We start from the raw sequence: 23,438 nt of genomic DNA on the forward strand, positions 1-23,438 counted from the left end.
CAAAGAGGAAAGTCCTGCTGCCTCTCGAGCTGGGCGCCTCTTACTTCCAGCAGTGGAGAGGAGGTGGCAGGGGATGGAACAGAACTTACCGTAAGACGCTGGGGGGTCAGCTGCATTGGAGTAACCATGCTACTGGTTCCTCCCAATTAAAGGCACTTCTAAAGCTACTACAGTAATTCATCTACAGTAAATGTTTAAGGTTAACAGTGCATTGTTCTGCAGTTGATTCCTATAGTCTGAAGTCAGGCTTATGACAAAAAGCACAACTCTGTTAGTGAACACCTTTGGAGGAGAGAAAGCAAAGGGATCTGCCCACACCACCACCCCCACACACGCTGCGCTAACACATAGATAGGGTGATCAAGTCACAGAACATCTGGATGGATGGATGCATGGAAGTACTCTTCCTGAGGAGGCAATCTGATCAAATAGTTTCTTCCCAGATTTCAGCTGTCAGTCTGTGTCCACTGCACCCAAGTACTGGGATTTCCAAGCTTTCTGGACACTTCAGTTGCTATCTGGGCAAAAAGCTGTATCAAGCGGAACCCTCGTTAATGGCCACACAAAGCCTTTCAATTAGCTAATGAAATGCTCCATCACTTATACTGAGCCAAACCACAAAAACACAGGAGGAATTAGGGGCCAGAAGCCCTAGCAGATGAGAACTACTGAAGACAAAATTGTGCGATTTGAAGCATGACTCGCTTTGCTTTAAGGATTTGTGCAAAACTTATGTAATGTTTCTATGTAAAAACTACTACAGCTCTCAATCCTGCACGTAGCAGTGTTAGCTGATAGGCTGCATTCTCCCCAGACCTCTACATCATCACTCTATCTTAGTCTTCATTTGCAAGGGTCTCAGTGGACAGCCAGATTTTGGCACCACTTAAAAATTTGCTTAAAGGTGTTCCCAGAATGCTCCGTCTGCAGAGGTTCCCCACAGGAGAAAACGGGAAGGAGGAGGAGAGGAAGTCTGGGGCTGCAGAGGTGTCATTCACACTGTTTGCTCTGAAGTACATCCTGCTTTGATCCAGTTCTGAGCCGCTGCCTTGCAAAGATGAGTTGCTGTTGTACTGCCGAAGGTTCCGGTTCAACATGTCTACTTCATCTGCCAGCAAGGAAACTCTGTGGAAGGCGGTGATGAAGCCGCCGTGATTGATCTGGGCCTCGGGAACCCAGCGGAAGTAGCACAGTTTCCAGAGTTTTATTTGTGTTCCAGAGATACGGGGTAAAATTACACCGTGCAAATCAAGAGGCTTTGCAAACCAGTCTCTGAAGTACTGTTCCATACTGTTGCTCTGACTCTCTGTTTGCTGCAAGAGGTCTGGTTTCAGTTTCAGTATCAGAGAGTTTCTTCTTGGAAGGAACTCTTGCTCGCTGATGATTCCATTTTTTAATGCTGGGGGGGCCCCTCGCAACGTGGAGCTGTAGTTTTTCTGCAGAAAATAAATACTGGTAATTTTCCAGGTTTATGCTGATTTTACTAGCAGATTTCCCCAAGCTGCTATGATATGCCATCCAGAGCAACCACGTGGCCTTTAAACAGTTCTGAGCTCATGAATCACTAATTCAGGGCTCACAGGGCAAACAGGGTGGCCTCCTAAGGCCTTTAAAAAGAAATCTTCCAGACTTTCAACAACAATGAATGACTGAATCAACCTGTATTCACTGAAAAACTGACAAGCCTGGAGGAAAACAGTGCCATGGCATTACTTCTCCATAGGTGAGCTCAGCCATATCAGAAAATCTCCTGGAACACAAGGCTCAACAATCTATGTCCTTCCTTTAGGCTAGGAAGCTAAGAGGACCGACACTGCTGCTGCTGAGCACAGGGTGGGAGCCACAACAGACCTGCACGTGTTAAAGCACCGAACAGCCCCTGACAGACAGAGACAGACACACTGTGGTTACCTTTGCGCGTTTGAAGGTTTTCACCGCTCCGTTCTGTACACACGGCGCACTCTTCCCAATATACAAAGGGTTGTGAAAGAGCAGGCGATCCCTGCTGGAAAACTGAAGAGACCAGTCCCAAACACAAGGAAATCTCAGGCCTTTCTCATCACCCAGCTGAATATTTTTGCTTATGGCAAACTCCTGCAAGAAGTTAACATTCAGAAAATAAACATCCTCACACACATCTCAGTGATAAACCAGGGCAGAGCGCAGCAGGGACACGATCTAGAGGTGGCTGCAGGTCAAGCAGGGGAGCAGCAAACTGGTCGGGAGAAAAGCGCTGTGTCCCAGGTCCTACTGGTGCAGCGCAGAGGCGGGACGAACGCTCACATAGCAAAAATGACTCTGCAGTGCTGCTGAACTGTTTGATCACTCTTAACTCCCCGAAACTGACCTCTTCTGAGAGCACACTAAGAGTCCCTCAATGCTCTACTTCTTTGTAAGGTAGCTACCTACAACTGTAAAGGGAAAATACTTGATAAAAGTTTTACTTCTATCTGCCATCAAACGTTTTCTATACACAGTTCCCATAAATTTGGCTTTGAAAACCAGAGCTGCTTAGTTTTCTAAATACCTTCACTGCACATTGCTGTTTGAACTTCATGCAGTCTTTTCTGTCTTTTCCAACTACGTTAACACTTACTGCAGGAGATTTCAAAGTTTATGCCTAAAGTGTGAAATTTTATTTATTGCCTGTCATCCTACTTTATCAGTTCCAGATAAAAGTCTGTTTCCTAGAGGAATACAAACACTAATATTGTACAGGAACACAGCTCTTCTAGAAAAAATAAAGACATTTAAGAGACTGTCTTCTTGACTGGTTAGCTACTGTCTATGCAAAGATCATCTGAAGAGACTTTCTGTGCATCTGGGGAGCTGCGTATTTTGTGCTGAACAAAGTGTGACATTTCCAGAAACACAAAGAAGTGGAGATGGTGTTATGCCCAGAAAGGCAGGAGGAGGTCTCATGGGAAAGGAGGTGCAGCTCTCCATACTCACAGTGCTTTCCTTCACTCGCTGATGAGGACAATTGAAAAGGAAAGTGCCAAACAAGGAGATACGTGCGCTGTCGTACAGTATGGTCAGGTACATTTCAGAAAACTCAAAGGCAGCTGGGTATTGCTCTAGCAGCTGCCACACACAGTCAAGAAACATCAGGAACACAGGAGACTGGGGAAAGAAACAGACAATTACTAGATTTAACATGAGCTTTTCCGGAGTTGTACTGGTTTCTCTGCAGTTAGTGCTCCATCTGGGTGTTCAGCTATACCTCTGGTGCATTCCTCAAGAGGACAGACTAGTTTGACTCTTACATTTTTTCATGATTTTATGCAACTGCAACACCCTGTATTCCTGTTTAGCCACTTTCACAAGCAACGATGTCAGCTGACTTTCTTAGTGGTACCTTTCTGCAGCTTTCCCTTCTTCATAAGAAGCCCGTCAGTTCTTTCCTGGGTTCTCTTCGTACCTGCAGAAATGCTTTCTGCTGTCTTGTGATTTCCAAATCAGGGCTTCTATGAGCTTTCCTTACTACCTGGCCTTACTTTCACCACATTTGTCTTTCCTTCTCGTTTGAAATGACTGAAGAGCTTACGATTCACCAGTTCACATCTCTCCACTCTTTCTAGCTCTTTCCACGGTGGCTCATGAACAGCAAAAGTATAAACTGTCATTTCAATACAGCTTTAGAAGTATTTTCCTCCTCCCAGTTTCACTTGTCTGTATATCCTTTCTTAGGGCCAAAACACCTGCTTTCTCATTACTCCCCAGGTACGTCAGCCTCCTTATCCCTTCACGCATTTTACCTGCTTAGTCCTCAGTGTCCTGCATTTCTCTCTTGGCCCTGCTCTGGGGGATACAAGCTATTTCTCTTGGACATTGTCCCTGAAAAAGGCTGCTAACAGTGGGCCCTCTGGTTTCCCCCCTGCAATTACAAGTGTCTCCCTTGCAGTGAGGAGGCCAAGTAAGATTAGCTGGAAATGCTGTCAATCGAGCCCTGTGCTGCCCTCTGTTACGTCTGGCAGCCGACTACCCGTTCATAAAGCTTCAGTGCTTCTCTATCAGCTCAGCACTTGGAAAAGTACTGCATGCTGGTATGGCTTTGCATTCAAAAAACCAGTGATGGAAACAGATACCTTTGGTAAAACCAGCAACCCCCTTCCCAAGCCACCCCTCACTCCTTTTATTTCAGTTTACAATGTTGTCTGTGCTAGCATTACTGCCACTGGGACCTTCTCCTGCGCAACGCTGAGGCACATCACAACCCAGCAACATCCCACGGCACCCATAGTTTCAGTCCCTTTACAGAGGATAATCCTGGACAGAGACTCATGTTTCCTGACATCAGTTTCATGGGACTTTCAGATTTCTGTGTGAAGGAACATTCAGGCTGATGGTAACCAGATACGTGATCATATACAGCTGCAATTTGGTTTTACCTCTTTGTCAGATCTCTTCAAGTGGTTACACCTATCTAAAAACTGGTATCCTGCCATGACCCACTCCTTCTGTATTAAGCTTTGAAATCCAACAATTGTTCGGAAATAGGGATCCAGCATGACTTGAATGAGAGAAGCAGCAAGACAGCTCAGGTCTCGTCCCTCTTCCTCTGCAAATAACATACAGAACGTATGAAATATATAAGGCATGTATGCACACACACAGAATTAGATTTCAAAGAGAAAATATTAGCAACTAGGCCTAGTGGTTTGCTTTGAATTTCTCTTAAGACACACTTTTGGCAGCTGTAATTGTTTTCAGAGTTTCAAAAACCTAGAAGAAAAAACCCACTTTTTTTTCTACCACTATAGAAGTTCCTGCAGTATCCAGCATTCGCCAAGAACGAAACACCCACCCAAACACCTGGTGTTCAAACCAAGACGGGCAGGGGAGGAGGGAGTTCACATCGCGGGATATTTCAACATATTTTCCACTGTGCAGCAGCTTTTGGGGAGAGTGGGACATACCAGCTGAGCTGATCTGGTAAAAATTACAGGAATTACAAAATTTCCAATCTCAAGATCAGCAAGTTTTTCATGTCTCTTTTTTCTTTCTGAAATACCTGTCTGACAGCAGCCACTGTCTGTGAAACACTTCTGTACACAGAACCTCTGAATAAAACTGATACTGCTTACACAAGCATTAGTCCAGCTAACACAGTGGAAAAAGTCAGCCTACAGTTTTGATTCTCTCATATCATTATCAGTATAAACCCCCCAAAGACTCAACATGAAGTCAAGCTATGCTCTGTACTAAGCTTCAGATGTGTCAGAAAATTCCTTTTTCATTCCTGAAATGCTTAGAAGGGATGGGGTTTATGCATAGAGATGGCAGTTGATTTTTATCTGAAGAATCTACATTATCACACCAATGCCAAGAATTACAGCATGCTATACGGTTGCATTACCTTGCAGCACTACAGAAACATGTTTACACTCCATCATATATACAAGCTCAGCAGAATGCTTAAGAAAGGATCTAGACAGGAAAAGAAAGTGACACAACAGTTAAAATAACAAGTTCACACTCCAGAAGAAAAAAAAATATAAATATTTGGGATATCTCTGTTTACCTACTCCTACATAAAAATAGATCCCTTCAACTGGTACCCTGCTTAGTCCCACATCTCATTAACCATCATTCCATTCACGGTACGAACCTGATATACTCTAACCAGTGAGTACTCTCCAGTGCTGACAGCCACTTCTCTTCAGTTTCTTCAAAAGGCTCTGCAACAAGGAAAGTAGTTACACTGCAGCCCAACTTCAACCAGCCAGATCTATTACAACTCCTTCTGTTTCAAGACAATAGTCCCCATGAAAGGACAGTCCAGCGTACCATTAACACAAAGGTGTTTGAGTTTGTTATGTGCGGCCTGGATTTCCTGGATGTTGGGGAGACACTTGTCCAGGTCAGATTTGTAGACATCACTTCTCAGGGGATGGCTTCGAGTTATTGCATTACAAATCCTAAGTCAGGAAAGGAATCGGACGTTTGATTATTGGAGAGGAAAGAGTATTTTTCAAGAAACATGCCACAGTCTTTCACTGCACACAAACAGAAAAACCCACATCACACACACCCCTTATTAAAAAAAAGTTTATATTTTAGATTCAGGAGAAATACTGCTCCTACCACAAAACTGTTGACATAAATATTTTTGGTATCCGCTGGTTGCAAAACAAATAAATGGAAATTCTGGATCATTAAAACAGCACATTTGGGAAATCAAAAGCTCGGGTTGACTTAAAGAGTTCTATTCAATTTTTATTTTTCCACAATTTTTACTAAGACTTATCTATGCTACATAAACAGAACAGAATAGATAAAGTTTATAAAGCCAGGAAATCTGACAGGGTTTCAAAAAACCCTCAGAGCTCCAGCCGAACACACACAATGTACAGGTTTGTGCTACTATAAAAAGTCGCCCTACAAATTAAACCAACAAACAAAAGATACCAAGCTAGTGAACTACTTATGCAAGGCTCTAAACAGCTTCATCTTTCATCAGGGACAGTGAAAGACAAATATTCCACAGAAACACCGTGTGTGTTGTGGCACTAAATCTACAGAACAGCATTTTCCAATGCCACAAGCTCAGTAAGCAGGCAAAAATATCTGCGCCAACACAATCTGTGTCACAGTAACATCCACAGAAAAGACTAAGTGGGATCCTTCTGTTAGTAAATTCTGTCACCTGAACAACTAGATGCCTCAAAAATAACCACTAACATTTGAAAACTTATACAGCATTTAAAACTGACGTGGACCTCAAAGAGCAACAGTTCCAGAACTAGATTCTGAGAAGAGTTCCTCAAAAGCTATTGCACTGTAACACTGTGAAGCGAGCATCCTCTCAATCACCAGTTGCTGGTGTGTGTTACACTTTGTCACCACCTGTATTATCCTATACATCTGATTAAAGAATAACATAACGAATCATTTACCTTTGATCAATTCTTCTTTGTTGCAACACATCTTTAATGTTGGCCATTCTCACCAAGGCACTCCCGTTGGGGTGGTTCCAGGACCATAACTAACAGGAGAGAAAACACAAAAGGAAGAACAAGATAATGCATGTTAGTGTTATTCCACAGAATTTTTCTTCTTAATCCTGCACACAAAGGGCTGTTAATTAGCATACATACCTGTAAGATTAATACTCTACAATGAACAAGAACAGTAACGGAATAAAGACGACACTTACTGGCATGCGTCTCCCGATGAAAGAGTAGGAGTACAGCTTAAGGTCTTGATCTGCTAAGGAAGATGGAACCACAAAATATTCTGGAAGGCTTGGGGAAAAAATGTGATACAAAAGGTTACATTCCTTATGTATTTTACCAGCTTTTCCCTTGCTGCAATGCTGTCCTACCAACTCTGTTACACTGTACCTCAGCAGCCCCCGACACGGCAGTGCCAAGTGGCCTGTCCGCCTGCGCGGCCTTACAGCGCAGCGGTACAGCGCGGCTGTGCTGACAGAGTTGTGCAGGGTGCAGAGGGCAGTGCAGAAACCACAACAGATGCCAAAACACAACATTTTCTTTCATGGCAACGCTTGCAGGACCTTTCAACTAAGGGCCTCTCCAGAGAGTGGCACATTTAAGAGGTGAAGAGCACAGTTTGGTTGGATGGAGGCTTTGGAGAAGAGACAGGAAAAGACAGTTTAATTGCCTTGTTTTCTTCTAGTTGGATTGTAAGACAAACTTACCAAGTAGATATCATATAACCTTCATTGACTGAACAAACTCTCCATTCTGATGCACCTGTCCTTTTGATTTCTCTATCCCAGTCAGAGTAAGTTTCAAACAGAGGTGTCTGCTGGCCTCCGGCACTGCTGATGCTGCCACCACCACCTCCTGGGTCTATTCCATTCACCTTCTTTGCTAGGAAAAGAAAATTCATCAATGCACATTTTTTTTAAAAAAAGGAATAAAAATCAAACTCTTCACCTTACTAATTACAGGAATGAGCCACTAGCATCAGGACAAATGTTTCCCATTTTTGTATGACAACAGATCAGTGATTTAATGACAGCCTGGTGCGACACGAAGGAGTAAATGGGTTTTGTTCCTGCAATTTCAACATAGAAGCTACACCAGACTGGTATGTTGTGGGCTTCACAGAAAGCAAGACATAATAACACTCAGGAACAAGTACCATCTTCAGTCATGGGGTTTCTCTCTTCAGCAAGCCACAGTTAGTGACATTTTAAAACATGAACCCATTAGAGGCTACCCTTTAATTACCTTACGACAAAAGCAAAATAACAGTTGCATTACTTCAACCGCTTTAACTGACTCCTCTATTAACAGCAAATAAAATAAATGGAGGGACAAGTTAAAACAGCTATATATCCTTTTACATATATATGTATCTATCTATATATCTCCACATAAAAAGATGGCCTACCATTCTGTGGTTAGGGACCAAGATTCTATGGTCTGTTACTAACACAGAAGGCTCTCCTTCAATATTCATCCTTTAGGTGCCAAGGAGGCAGTCAGCTTGTCTAGAGAGACTACATTTTGTTTCTTGGTACTTGGAAGTACATGTTTAGATGAAAGTAAAATAAATGGAGACTGAAAAACCCTAGTACCTCCCCAGCAAAGCTCCCAGCTTTAGCAAGCAGCTGTGCAGGTGAAGTGCCTGCCCAGTCCAAGCAGAGCACAGCATTATGTCTGTACTCCCGTCTCAATGGTTGTGTCATTCTTACATTCTGCATCGTAACTACCTTCCTGCACTAGTGCTCAGACTACTTACACTTTTCAGAAGAGAACTGGACTAAAGTCAGAATGAAGTAGCTGTTCAAATATAGTATACAGAGACATATGATAATGTCTCAAACCATTATAATGTTACTGTTCAGTGGCAGGATATGTAACTGTCAAATATGGCCGGGGAGAACGATGTGTACAGACACCAGAGCAACGCAAGCTCTTTCTGTTGCTCAAGAAACACAAAGACAATATTTTAACTTTCACTTTACTGGGACTAGCAGGGATAGAGAGTCATAAAACACTGTGCTGGAACTGCAAGAGCAAAGCTAGAGATCTATGCTACAAACACCAGGGTTCACAACAACAACAAAACCCCAAACCCAACTCAGAAGTATTTCAAACTCTTCTCCAGCAAGTGCAGCACAACAGAACAACTCTCATCTGCCATTCTGTTCTGCTGCTCCAGAGGAACAACGATTTTTACCCACCTTATGTAATTCTTCCACTAGGTATTTTAGGACAGACTCAAGTCAACTTTGTGACAGACTAACAATTTGTTCACACTCCCCTTTAAAATCTACCATTGTTTTACCTGCGAATAGGCTTCCTCCCTAGTACTTCACAATGCTAAAGTACACGGACGCTAATAACACCCAAGCTTTATCAGGTAAGAACTGTGTGTAATTACACGTGCAAGATAACACATCGCACACTTGTGCACGCACAGGGCAGGCACCTGCATGAAAAACTTGCATTTTTGTGACAATTTGAAGGCCTGATCTCATAATTCCACAACATTCAACTTTTCTAACAGGCAGATCAGTGGTTTCTAGGGCCAGTTGCTGAGGACCACAGAACTGCATCAGTGGCACTGTCTGTGGGTACTTGGAGGCTTGTTACACTAGAACTGATAGTTTTCGACTGTGTATTGGCTGGGGAACACTAAACAGTGACCACACAGCATTACACTAGAAATCAAGTCCCAAAGGCATCTTTTTCAGGCTTACCTAACTGACAAGGTTCAGTTGGAGATTGGCCTTGAGCAGAGAGGGTGTGCTCCAACTCAGCAGGGGTGGTGGAGGTTTTGAGTGGTAAGAACTGCCTAGTAAGCCTCTAGGAAAGGTATGGAGTCCCAAGTTGCACAAATCCTCCTGCAATACCACCAGAAGAGAAACTTATTCCCAAAAGAAGGGCAGGTGAATAAGCCTGCCTGATGGGAGATTAGCTAGGTACCTAGAGTACCAATATAGACATACAATAGGAGGATCGAAGTGTGAATTGAGAAATAGGAGTATTCATGCTGAAGTGCTGACACAGGCAGTTTTCTTTTGTTTCAGACAGGAAAGACATTTCTTTTAATATTGGTAGTTAATGTCTAGCACAATGAATGACTTATTCCCCAAAGTAAGAGGGTGGGTGCAGGACAAGTCAATTTTGTTACCCCTGGAGAAAGCCTCAAATGCTTTTTGCCACTGCTTCTAGACAGATGTCTTACTAAAATTACACATCATGAAATGGGGGGGTGTGGGGTGTGTGTGGACATCAAAATACTTTAATACTTACCTGGATTATGATAGGTTTCCCCAACATACTCAAATGCAAAGAGAAGCTGAAGATCCGTTGGCTGAGAATAATGAGCTATTGCAAGGCACACCTAGGAAAAAAATGTTTATTGCTGTTGTTTATAGACATTAAAATTATTGCAGTGACATATGCAGAGCAGAAGTTAAGATCAGTTATTTTATTTGAGAAGAGCGAGTTACGTAGTTAAACATATTCTATTTGCTGAGAGACAATGACTATAAGCACAGAGGGTTGTGAACTCACCTACACCAAGAGTATTAACTGATGAGGGTTTTTGCAAGAAAGGTCAGACTGCAAGAGGCACCCCTAAACATGATTCTCTGTCTCGACAGCCAACCAAGACCTTGGAGCTACTGTGCAGTGCCTGCCCACCCATGTGCAGTCGTAAGGAGCAGCACAGAGAAAGCAGAGAGCACCACACACAGGCAGTGAGCACACTGCAGCCAAATCTCATGTGTAACTGGTCTTTTGATTTCTTTTCCTTTTTAATTGAGTACTTATCAATGTAGCATAAGAATGGCCATACTGAGTCAGCTCAAAAGGTCCAACCTAGCACTCTGCTTCTGACAGTAGCCAGCATTTGATGCTTAGAGAAGAGGGTAAAAAAGCCAGGGAAGGTATATAACAAATCATTACCAGGTTATTTTTGGACAGCTCGCAATTCAGGCACTTCCTGAACCAAAATCTGGTACCAGTATTCAACAGCATCTGACAGATACTTCTACAAAATTGTCAGCGGGTCATGATGTTTTTGAAGTGTGAAGCTTAACAAAAGCCCTATTGGTTTTTCCCTGAAGTATCATATTTGACCAGAAGTTTGTCTGTAATTACATTTTTATTATCTTTTCCACTAATTCTTTCCCTAGAGGCACCAGGCTTACCCAAAATTCAACCTTCAAATATTTCTGCTCTTGGAAGGGACAACTCTTTGGTGATCTCTAGGACCTATGTCAATCCTGCATCTCATGAAGTTGCATTCTAGAATTATAAAGGGCACTGATGAATATAAATAAAAAGCAAATTGTTTGGCAATACAGAACAGCTTTTTCCCTGGAGTCACTTGGAAATAAGCAGTTCACCGTGTGAGATGTTTTATTGGTGTTAGTCACTTGCAGTTTGTTTGTCAGCTGAATGGCAGGCCAAAGATCTTCAATCAACCTCCAATTTCAAGAAAAAAAATGAGTTTTAGGGTAGGTTGTCATGCCAAGTGTGGGGGATCTATAGTTACTTAAGGTAATCACTGTCTTCCAAGTCCCCAGGTGATCTTCAGAACTGAAAGATCAGCCAAACTTTCTGAGGGTAGCAAGATGTCAGCTGCATTAAATTTTGTCCAAGCCCTTACAGGTCCTGTCCCAGACAACTGGATTTCATTCACTGAAGAAACCAGCCCGCAACTTCTAGATGCCTGCAGGTTTACAGTAAGTTCCAACACCGTCTCTGACAGTCTGATGCATTCGCTAGGTTTAACCAGGCCAAGTCACAGGCCCCGCCCTGGGAAAGCAAATTCAGCAGAGGCATCCTCAGAACAGCAGAGATTAACTTGGGGCAAAAGGAAGAGTCTTGCCTAAGTCTTCCTCTTCTTTATAAGAGCCTCAGGACCAGCATCACACAGGCAACTGGTTTGTTACCCATAGAATTGTTCATTTTGGTAGACCCCAAAGATTATTACAATTAAAAGTGTAGCAGGCAGTTTAAGGAGTACATACTAGACTTCAAATATAGTCAGGCTTTGCTAGCCTTTGCCTCTTAAATGTGGATATTCACTAAGACATACAAAAGATTTGACACCCCCCCCCCCCCAAAAAAAAACTACTGGAATCAAATCCAGGAAGAAAAAACCCTTCAGGTAGAGATTGGCACTGTTATTCTCCAAATTTCAGGACTTGGAGCCTAGCTTTGCCTTCTGCCCTCAGTATGTGCTTCTCCATTTTACTAAGTATCTCTAAAGAAAACATGTAATGAAAAGGAAGGAAGGTTATTTTTATGAAGGAATGCTACTACTGGCAGCATTGTGCCACTGAATGAAGACTAAGCTCCACATGGAGAAAGGTATTGTATTTTCACTAGCTTTTATGCAACATATATATGGCCATATTTGTATTTGCTTTGGCTCATGATAGGAACATTCCTCACTATTTATAACACCAGTAAGGAGTGCAGGCTACCGTGAGCTGAAAGTGTTTTTTCACAAACACTCCCCAACAAAAAAAAAAGCCTATTGAGCCTTAGAAGAACAGTTGCTTTAATGTTTCTCTCCACACTTTCAGTTCTACAATGAAACTGCACAAGAGAATTCCAGAGGCAGGGCAGAAGCCTCAAAAACCAAGGCAGTAGGAGTGTCACTGGGAAGTAAACCTCTTCAAATGACCATTTAAAAGCTCATTTCCAAGATTCAGTAACACTCTTTAAAACTCTCATAAAGTAACAGGAAGGGAGATTAATGCACATTGTGCATTAAATCTTGTGATTTCAGTGTGCAAATCAAAGCTGAAGGAGCCAGCTATTTCATAGTACTTGGCCTCCTCTAACAGATGATTTTGCCTGTTGTTCACAATGAAACAAAATGGGAATCTGTGCACATTCACATTTTGACTTCCATTTTTCCCATGGAATTTTTCACTACAGAAAGTGATATTACAGAGCTGCTCTTCATCTTCTTTTATAAGAATGAGAGACAAAAGCATTTTACTTATGCTGATCTACTCTCAGGGCTTGAGGATGAACTGCAAGGCATTAAAAAATTCCATTGTACTGCCAAATAATACAACAGAAATACAGTAAAGCCTGTTTTTAAAAGCAGCAGCTGAAATCTCTGTCATTTACTTGCCACATCTGAGGAAAAAAAGAATGTGTTAAGAGGGGTATATCGGGGCAGGGGAAAGGCAGTAAGTGTTCACATTTGATTCACAAAAAAAATGAGACACCAGCTGTGCTTTTGATCTGAGCAGCTGAAAAATGCTGCCAGGTGTTCCACTGTATAGACGTTGCTCTCAATAGGAGGTATTGCATGGTGTAACAGTCCACCTGTGGATTACAATACAGGTTCAAGACCTCTATTTCTGTTTGGTTTTGGTTTTTTTTAAAAAGAAATCAATATATTTATCCTGCCACAGTCTTAATTTTTACCTCTTAGACAAAATCCACTCATATATACACCAAGAAACTACTGAAGGCACACTCATTTTCAGTTATTCCTCACTAAATCCATATAGTAGTTTTATTGTCTGAAGTTTCAAAAGGCAAGCACATTCCACAGATCTCAGCAGATTATCGCCATAAGTAGAAAGCTCTTAAATTGGAAGACAAACATGTTTTACAGGAAATGTTCTCATATCAAACTCAAAAATGTTTGGTATTCTTGCCAATTTACAATTGTGTAAAACTGAAGATACTTGGGCTCAGTCAAGTAACAAGAGAATAGACTACTTGTTGAAAAGTTCGTCTATTAAAAACAGTAACCACAATGGCTGTAGTTATTTCATAGCACAAAGGCCATGTCCCTCTATCAATGTACTCTGTTCAACCTCTGAGAAAAATAAGCCATACTTTCAGGGCAAGTCCTCCTCTTCAACAGGAATTTTACCAAGAACAAGAACTTCAAGTTATTGCTAATGCTCTTGGAAAAGACAGCCCTGCATTTCACCTTCTTCCCTAAGCCATGCAACCTGTCTTATGAACTCCCTGGAAGGATGCTCTTTTCCCTTGCTACTTCCATTGCTGTTCTGTATAGACACATCCATCACAAAGCCACACAACCAGGACCAGATGAGTCCCATGGACAGAAGCTGTTAATCTCCCTAAGCAAGAAGCCTTCTTGGGAAATAAGCTTTCAGGTAACCAGACCTTCAGCCCTAAGCTGTGACTTGTCTGATTGAGAACTCTTTGTCCTTCTAGAAGAACTGAATACAGGTTTACCTGATACTTAATTCAGTTTGACTACAAGTCATCTAGAGGAGATGGAACAGCATCAGGATTTCAGCAGCTGAAGTAACTTTTTACGTGTCAGCATCCATGTTGGTACAGGAGTGTTTGAATTCGAAACACAGGCTTCCTGTGCCTTAAGAGAAATATTAAAATACATTGCTTTTTAAAATAACTTTACAGAAGCTTACTGCTGAAAAACACATTCTTCACCTTCTCCAATCCCACTCCAAGGACCATAAAGGTAGTATCTTCTCATGGATCCCCAGTGTCTGGGGATTTTGTGATCTGTATCAGAACAAGGTAATACAGCAGCTTGGGGAGCGGGGTGAAATACATCAGAAGGGGCAGGATCATTTGTCCAAACCTCTCAGCTTTATATTATTCTCCATCACAATTAGGAAAAAAATTGTTCCACTCCATCCCAAGCATTATGACATTTATGACCTGTGAGAAGGCTAGTTTTGATTGCACAGGAAACGAGACCTGAGATAAATAATTTCCCTTCCAATCAGGCATGTGTTTGTGAAATTGCTCTCACAGACTTTTTAAAAAAAGCTTCCAGAAGGAAAAGAACTGAGGGAGTTCCAGATGAGAAAGGGACAGAGAAAACTGAGATATATTAGGAAACAGGAGATTACAGGGTGTGTGCCATTCTGGGGAACTGCCAAGATTCATACGCATGGTGAGGCAACATGCTACCCATCATCTAGCAGTCATAAGATCTAAAGCCTCACCTTCTCATACACTTTTATTTCTTAGTTTAATGTCAAGTATTTAGTAGCCAGAAGTCAGCAGGAGTGTTCAGTTTGATTGCTGTGATTTTTGGAACAACATTCCTTTTCATTTAAGAAATGTGAAATGCTTCTTCTATTCACACTGCCTAACTCAAGACTTCCCCAAGTTGCCTACCCTTGCTTCCCCATCCTCCGCTTCCTCCCACACCCATCTGGCTTTCCTTCCTCTGGAGACTATATAGCTTTATTTTAGAGACTAAACAGAATTGAACTGCTAAATAGTGACAAGTGTGAGTTTCCATTCTCTCTTGTTCCTTGACTCTTGTCTCAAACATCCATTAATAATAATGAGGAAGAAAATATTTACTTGAGTGATTAATATTCAGAGAGTAGTTTATTAGCATGTATTGGCTACAAGTAATGCTGAAGGATTTTTCTATTAGAACTGATTGTTTAGCTTGTTATTAATAATAAACTAATTAAACTCAAAATTCAATGTGTTCTTCCAATTTGTTTCTGCTTAAAAGTAGAGAGAAACACCATCAAAATTTCTACCAATATTGCCCACGCATCATGTCTACATGTAATCAAGTCAGACTGTCCACATCTGAAACCTGACTGCTTTCAAACTTGGACCCTTTTCACAGAAAAGACACTCTCTCAGTCTCTTTTCACAGAGGAGACTGAGGATACCCTCTGTTCTAGGATGGCAGCTTCACAGAAAGGGTTTTTACCCTGTTCAGCAAATACAGACACTGCCTTAGGAAGAGAGGAGATTCACTCTGCAAACACCACTTTATGTAACTGCATGCTGGTGACTATTTCCATTACATTCAAGGAACTAGGCATGAAACTAATTACTCAACTATATCAAGTTAGTATCTGTTCTCCTTGTAACTACTCCGTATGCTTCATTTTAAAATAGTGATTATCACGTGCATTGTTGTTCTTTCTTGCTCTAAGCAGAGTGTTTGCTAGCATTTCCCAACAAGTCCCACCCCTGGAAGCATGTATTTTAGTAGGTAGGTATTTCCTTTTTACATAACAGTGCTTTATTTATAAGATGATACTCCTCTAGGATGACTGTCAGTTAGAAATCTCCCTGCTCTGATTTGCACACCTCACTGGATTTAGGTTAAGTTTGCTACAGGAACCTATGTGTTTTATAAAGCTCTAACATTCATGTCCATTCCTTTATGGAACAGAGATTTTAATGCTAACTGTAACATCACCTTCCCTTCTGTGAAAAAACCTTATTTGAAAAAACTTCAGTCATAAATACTTCAGATGTGATTTTAATCATAACCTTCACAATTCACTGATTTCAACAGATTTTCTGCTTTCTGCGGTTTCTCATCACTAAGCACCCTCAAAAACCTTCAAAACACACATCAAGCACAATTCCTCCAGGGTTTTGTTTGGGTTTTGTCTGTTTGGTGTGTTTTGGTTTGGTTTTTACACTCAGGAAGTCTTCCTATCTAGCTCCAAAGTAGCTTTGTGAGGAAAAAATGTAACTCAGAGATGACTGGAGATTGGGCCCCCAGGTCAAAAGCAAAGGGGAGAAGCTGGAGAGAGTTCAGTGGTGGGCTTCCAAGATGACTGTGGTCCTGAAGAAGCTGGGCTCATTTAGGTGTGCAATAACGAGACTGTAGGAAGGTAGTTACAGATTCAATCTTGCCAGATGACATAAAGGCAGCAACCTTGGGACATTCAAGCTAGATCAGGAAAAACAAGCAGCACTGGCACAGGTTACCCATTGAGGGAAAGGCCCTCCATCCTTGGTGGTTTTGAAGATACAATTGGACAAATCACAGCTAAACTCATCTAATCCTGGCATCTCTGAAAAGAAAGGTGACCTAGGTGATCTCCACAGGCCCCTCCCATCCAGCACCTCCAACTCCATGGTCAGTTCTCTGCAACATTCTCTCATCAGAAGACAAGGGTAGCACACTTGGCCAAAGAGCAGAGCAGGAATTCCCTCTCATCACAATCCAGTTAGACTGTAAGTCTTGGTCCTCTCCACACACACAATTATTTCTATGCAGACAGACACCAATCTTCTCATGCACAAATAGCCTGACACAAATATATGTATCAAAGAGATCCTTCAGAACTCTAAGGAGGCCTGACCACCTTCCTTTGTTTTCAAATATCAGCACCACTTTACTCCTAATATGTTACTCTTTGAAAGGCAGGAACAGAAACCAGACAGAATCTTTCAAGTGCATGGTGCTAGCATGCCACTCAAATGCCAGAAAGGACAAAAAAAACCCCTCTCCATTCAATATGCTGTGTTAAGACCATTCTAGTTGCATTCGCCAGCATCCCAAAATAATTTAGGCAAAATCCTGACAGAAGAAACCTGACTTAAGGATCTCGTGGCTTTAGACATTTACATTTTAATGCTAACAGGACAATGCTATTATGGAAACATTAGATTAGGTTAACAGAACTCTTTCTCCCTCCAGGGAAAGTATGCTTCTGTCATACACCCACTCCAAGTTTCAGTAGCCTACCTGATGCATCAAAACTGCAATAGAAGCCACACCACTGCTATTACCCTTTGTGCAAGTTTTCTTCCACCCTTCTAGTGAGCACATACTGGTATTTGAAAGTGACACCTGTAACACATTTGGTCACCACCAACACTATCTTCCTACCTACACAGACTCACATCCTGCTGGATCTAGATTAGAACTAGCTGTTCTTCCTACCAAAAGAAATCATGTTAGATCATGAAATTATAAATGTATAAAGCAAGGACCTCCATAACAAGGTTTCACTTTTTGCTCTTTCGTAACTACATGAAGCACAAAAAGTGTTAATGAGATGCTGAGTTTATGCTCTCTCCCTCCCTCCCTTGGCCTAATCACTGTTCTTAGCCATGACAGCCAATTAGAAACAGTTGCTATAACGACATTGCAGTAGACAGGCTGCTCCAGAGACTTCAGAGAAGCTGCAAAAGGGGAATTGACTGCTGAAAGCTTGCCAAACATGAAAGGTTACAAAGAGCAAAGGCAGCAGGCAGGGAGGAACCTAGAAGAGTAGCAAGGAAGGAACAGTCTGCTTCATTGCTGCGCTTCTGCCCATGGATCTCTGAGACAGTAAAAGGTAAGAAGTGATAAACCAGTTCATCAGTTACTCTGCTGAGAGCTGCAAACAGAATTCTGTCTGGGCAGATGGCTCTTAGGATTCACAGGGTTAAGCTCAAACTTTATCCTACTGAGAAGAAGAATTAAGCTCTGTGAGCAAACTGGGTCATTCCTTATGAAACGATTGCTGTGCTGCGCCTGGCCATAAAGTAGTGCCATGAAAGTCAGAGGAGCTGTAACTTAAATACCCTATGGCACTGATCCAGAAGAAGGAAGCTGGGGAGTTAATGTCAGGTAGGCTGTTACAGCAGAATCTCACCTGGACTGCACCAGGTTAATGAAATAACATTGTATATTTTCCTTGAGTGTTACTTATGTAAGTGTTAAAGCTGGTACGCATGAAGTTTCTAGGAATGCACAGACAGATGTAAGTCCTCTTGTCAAGAGGTATGCAAGTCTTCCCTAACAAGAGAGAGCACATATTTCACATAGATTAGACAAACTGGTCATTCCAAGATCTTGCTAGAGAACTTGCTATGTGAAGCAAATAAGTGTATATGTCGATGGTAAACTTTACATAGGGGTAAACTAAGCTTCGGACTTTCAGAAAGTGTAACTGCGTCAAACATTTTCCATAAGAATGTGAACATCTGTTGTACAGCTGCAATGCAGAATCACAACTCCAGTCTTCAAAAAGATTTAATAAACTAGTCATTTTTAGAAGTACAACAGGTATAACAAGAAATAAAGGTTTATTTTATGTAATGTGTTAATACATCACATTACAGTTGTTCCTAATAAACTTGACTCTAAATTTGAGGTATTGTCCTGTAATAAAATGTGATTAGTTTGCAATTCTTCCTCCCCCTCCTGCTCCCCCTCTCTATCAAAATATAAACCAAAATGCTCTTACAGAGCAGCTGTTGCTACATGTGATGAGTACAAGGCAGGATTTCATGAGAAGGTCAGTACCTTTTTTGCGCCTTCGGGACCCGCCTCATCGAAACGGAACCTGACAATCCGGAAGTCTTTGCAATAAATTATTAGTTCAGTTGGATTAAATTTGAGTTTTTGGTTGGGACCAAGGACCTTCTGCTTCCTCTTGGTGTCATTCACTGTCAAGTAAAACAGATTTATTGCACTGTAAGTACACAACACAAGACTGGCTCAGACAGACACAGTAATGCAGCAGTTTTTCATTTAACATCATATTTCAACTGGGAAAAAGAGGGCAGGTAGCTGTTGGGCGATTAAGTGACATAGCTTCCTGGTTGCAGGTATTTGTCTAGGGGAAGCTTAACTACTTCCAGGGAGCTCAAGTGTTTTAGGACACTTTCAGCTATTGACCTTCAGTGTAACAACGACTGAGCAACTTTTTCTGCAGCCCAAGTGGAAATGTCCCCTTAACTCCTTTTACTAAAGTTTCTGCTTCACTAAGTTTCAGGTGAGCTTGCATAACACAAGAACAAAGAAGAATCTCCTCAAGTGTGTGGCAGGAAATACTGCCCTCTCCTTCTGAAGACCTTCAAACCTCAATGGAAAAGCTAAACAGAAAGGGTTCCTAGAGATCCAAAGAAACTGACAGTTTGGGGAAACATGCACACAAGAGTCATCCAGAATCTGTCAGCATGCAAGTTTAAAAAAAAAAAAAAGCACTACCTGTAGTCCTCTCCCGTTTAGGAATATTTCATGGGAGAGAATATGCAATCAATAGAATAACTACTTGAAAACGGCTGGGTTCCACTCCCCCATTTAGCAGAATCCCAGACACAGATACAGACTGGGAGAAGAGCTTATTGAGAGTAGCCCTGCTGAGAAGGACTTGGGGATTGTGGTGGACGAGAAGCTTGACATGAGCCAGCAGTGGCTCTTGCAGCTCGTAGGGCCAATGGTATCCTGGGCTCCATCAGGAGAGGAGTGGCCAGCAGGGACAGGGAGGGGATTGTCCCTCTCTACTCTGCCCTCGTGAGGCCCCATCTGAGTACTGTGTCCAGATCTGGGGCCCCCAATACAAGAAGGATGTGGAACTGTTGGAGAGGGTTCAGAGGAGCCACAAGGATGATTAGAGGGCTGGAGCACCTGCCCTACAAAGAGAGGCTGAGGGAACTGGGCTTGTTCAGCCTGGAGAAGAGAAGGCTGCGGGGGGACCTCATTGCAGCCTTCCAGCCCCTGAAGGGAGCTTATAGGCAGGAGGGGATTCGACTTTTTAAAAGAGCAGATAATGGCAGGACAAGGGGGATGGACTAAAGCTAAAGGAGGGAAGGGTTAGATTAGATATTAGGGGGAAGTTTTTTACAGAGAGAGTGGTGAGGGGCTGGAAGGGGCTGCCCAGAGAAGTAGTGGATGCCCCATCCCTGGGGGTGTTCAAGGCCAGGTTGGATGGGGCCCTGGGCAGCCTTGTGTAGCTCCAGGCCTGGAGGTTGGTGTCCCTGCCTGTGGCAGGGGGGTTGGAGCTCTATGATCCTTGGGGTCCCTCCCAACCCAGACCATTCTACAATTCTATGAATTTATTACAGGACTGTTTGTAGAAGCTGTTAAATAGGATAACTGCAACACCACATTTACAAACATCTCTCCACACAAAACTGTCATTTAAAGATTTGCAATAGTGCTACTCTTTTGTCACCTCTGGTTTTGAAAAGAGGAAACAAATGTGGGCCAGCACATGACCATGTAACAGGTCAACAGCACCTCTTCATAAAAAAGAAGAAAAAAAAAGTGTTGCTTCATGATGTTCTTCCTCAGATATACATTCATCTTTTCACAGTGACTACAACCAGCTTCCAGAATGGAAATGGATTACTGGGTAACTTTGGGCACTGAGAACTTATAAGTAATGACAAAATTACCAGCAGTCAGAACACCAAGTACTTAACAGCCCATGCTTTAATCAAAATTTGAAAAACTATGTTATATGAAAGAAACTCTTCAACTGCAAGATGAAAAACATTCTTAAACAGGTTAACCTATTCATCAAATCAAAACCTGGTTCTTCAAAGTAAGTGTTTTATAATTTATTTCTTCAGATTACAATGTCCATTGTCTCTTTCAGACTTTTGAGGTCCATTAGGTCCATACTTGCTAAGTATGACAAGGTTCACTTACACATTTTACACAATCGAGCATATTCAAACACGAGAGACTCAGATGATTGAATAGAAAAAAAATACTAACAAAACTTTCTACTTCTGTAACAGGTGTTTGCAAAACTGTTGATTAACTGTACTTTAATTCATAGCCAACAGAAAGAGCCAACTAAGTCTCCTAAACAGCAAATCAAGTTTTATTCAGCTTTTAAGTCTTTTATCCTAATTTAAAGCAAACCAAATGCTGCAAATCAAGGAAGGTTAATGACTTAAACCTTAGGCATTAATAATTCTGCACAACCTAGCAAGCAGTTAGCAGTTTTGAACTGAATTTAAAGTATGTACTTCACTATTTTGACGTACCTGTAACAATCTGCTCAATGCATGTCAACGGGACATCATGTTCACCAAGAAGGAGGTTTTTATAATGGAATTTCTGAAACACATGAACTCATCACCATTAATTACAGTTCTGCACTTTGCAACTAGATATGCAGCACAACTTTGAAGAAATTATGATAATAATCAGGCATGCCTGGACTTTTCAGGCATGTACCACCCTTGCCTATTCACAGGCAATTAGTGGAAACAGCTCTCCCGTGCTAGCTAGTGAATGCACACCAAACAGTACAGAAATCCCAGTGCAGTATGCAAAATAACCCCACCACCTGCACTGAATATGATAGCCTCAAAAATCGCTACCAGAAAATCAATACAACCTTAAGTATAAAACATATGATTATATAAAAAAATCTCTATTACTGTGATCAAATGAATAATATTAATTCACCTTTCAGAAACAAGTTTTAACAACTACTCCATGCCAAAAATTAATTTTTTGAAGTAGCTTTGGTCAAACTTACTAACAAGCATCTCTCTCCTTTCAGAGCTTTACACACAACTAGTTAGCAGAGTGTTTCTTTTAAAAGCCCAAAATGAAAGTGGAAACTCTACTGAAAATAACATACAGCTCATAACTTGGATTTCCAAACAGCACTGTGCAGTTCAAAAACCAATTGAGGCTTTGAATGTCACATGTTCTACTTTGACAAAGGCTTGGTTTCTTTCTCTCCTTTTCTTGCTGCTTCATCTACAATGAAAACTCATTTCACGGTTACTTTGTCCTCCCTCAGTAATGCCAATAAAACTTGGCTACATTAAAGGCTTTGCTGATCTGATGCTTGTCTAGTCAAAGGAACATTTGCAATTATCTTCATGGAGGAACATGTTTTTATGTAATTCCTGCTTTCTCTTTTGTAAAAGCCCTTCCCAGTGAAGCCTCTAAAAACAGAAGTAAATAGAGCTGGCTGTACTTCCACACCAAACTTGCTCTGTTCTGACATTCCCAGTAAGTGAACGGACTAGCAGCACATTCAGAACAGGCCAGTGGAACCTTGTCATTTAGCTTGCTCTGCTTTAAAAGACCCCATATTTATATCAGATATAGGACAAATTCACTGTGTTTTAGTGACAACCATTCTACCTATCACATTTGCTGTCATGATGTAGAGATATGAGTAACTACAAACCTGCAGCGGCATGGGGTCATCCGTAATAAACGAAATCTTGAAGTTAGTGCAAACCAATTTGCCCCACAGGTCATACTGACTTGTATCTGTTGCAATGCATTTTCTTACAAAATTGACTTCATTTACCACAATTTCACCTAGAACAGAAAAAGGGGAGGGGAAATAGAAGCCTATGGAAATCTTGTAAGTGCAACAGTTTTAAGTCTGCAGTACCAAAACCCCTCTAACTCTTCTCACCTGTTTCAAGCGATACAGCTCTTTTGGGTAAACCTGCAACTTAACTAACACCACTCCAAGGAAAAAAAATGATTCCAAAATAGACAGTATTCTGCAGTAGTTAAAAGAAAAACAAAACAACGCTCATAACAACCTCAAAACACCAAACACCAGCAGCACCCCCTACACACACACTTTACTTATACCCAGAGATTAAAAACTGTAATTCTTCCCTGTTAAAAATTCATTGGTTTGGACAACACTGTCCTTTAAAAACTAGCATACACTCATGTTCTTCTGCTGGTATTTATTTTAAAAACTGAAGTTACCTGGCTATTAAGTACTTCAGAGAGTTTTATGAACTTCATCAATGCAGAATAATCAGTCCACATATAGTTTTGTACTTATGAACAGACTTTCAGGTGATTTCATAAAAGAAAAAACAGAACACAAACCTTTAAACACTCCTCACCCATTTCAAAGTTTCTACTGAGGCCATCTAAAGGAGGAAACCAACCATTTCCTTTCGTAAAACAGAAGATCCAAATGAAGAAAAAAAATGAAATATTGAAGATAATTCATCTGGGATACGGTATGAATT

At 41.5% G+C, this 23,438-nt stretch overlaps 1 protein-coding gene across 1 annotated transcript in view; it reads right to left on the reverse strand.

The window, feature by feature from the left end:
* Positions 1-359: 359 nt before the first annotated feature.
* The window catches only part of MTMR10 (myotubularin related protein 10), a 34,899-nt gene continuing 11,820 nt past the window's right edge, over positions 360-23,438 (reverse strand). Inside the window, exons 3-16 of the mRNA XM_084268362.1 lie at positions 22,622-22,758; positions 21,456-21,528; positions 18,979-19,121; positions 10,236-10,326; positions 7,664-7,838; positions 7,160-7,247; positions 6,900-6,988; positions 5,791-5,921; positions 5,612-5,681; positions 5,360-5,430; positions 4,392-4,561; positions 2,953-3,123; positions 1,912-2,094; positions 360-1,436 (exon numbers count right to left, since the gene is read on the reverse strand). Coding sequence (XP_084124488.1) covers positions 837-1,436; positions 1,912-2,094; positions 2,953-3,123; positions 4,392-4,561; positions 5,360-5,430; positions 5,612-5,681; positions 5,791-5,921; positions 6,900-6,988; positions 7,160-7,247; positions 7,664-7,838; positions 10,236-10,326; positions 18,979-19,121; positions 21,456-21,528; positions 22,622-22,758 — 2,192 coding nt within the window. The 3' untranslated portion in view covers positions 360-836. The remainder of the gene's footprint in view (positions 1,437-1,911; positions 2,095-2,952; positions 3,124-4,391; positions 4,562-5,359; positions 5,431-5,611; positions 5,682-5,790; positions 5,922-6,899; positions 6,989-7,159; positions 7,248-7,663; positions 7,839-10,235; positions 10,327-18,978; positions 19,122-21,455; positions 21,529-22,621; positions 22,759-23,438) is intronic.

This window comes from Gallinula chloropus (assembly GCF_964237585.1).
Source record: "Gallinula chloropus genome assembly, chromosome: 9".
In the NCBI taxonomy this organism is placed as follows: Eukaryota; Metazoa; Chordata; class Aves; order Gruiformes; family Rallidae; genus Gallinula; species Gallinula chloropus.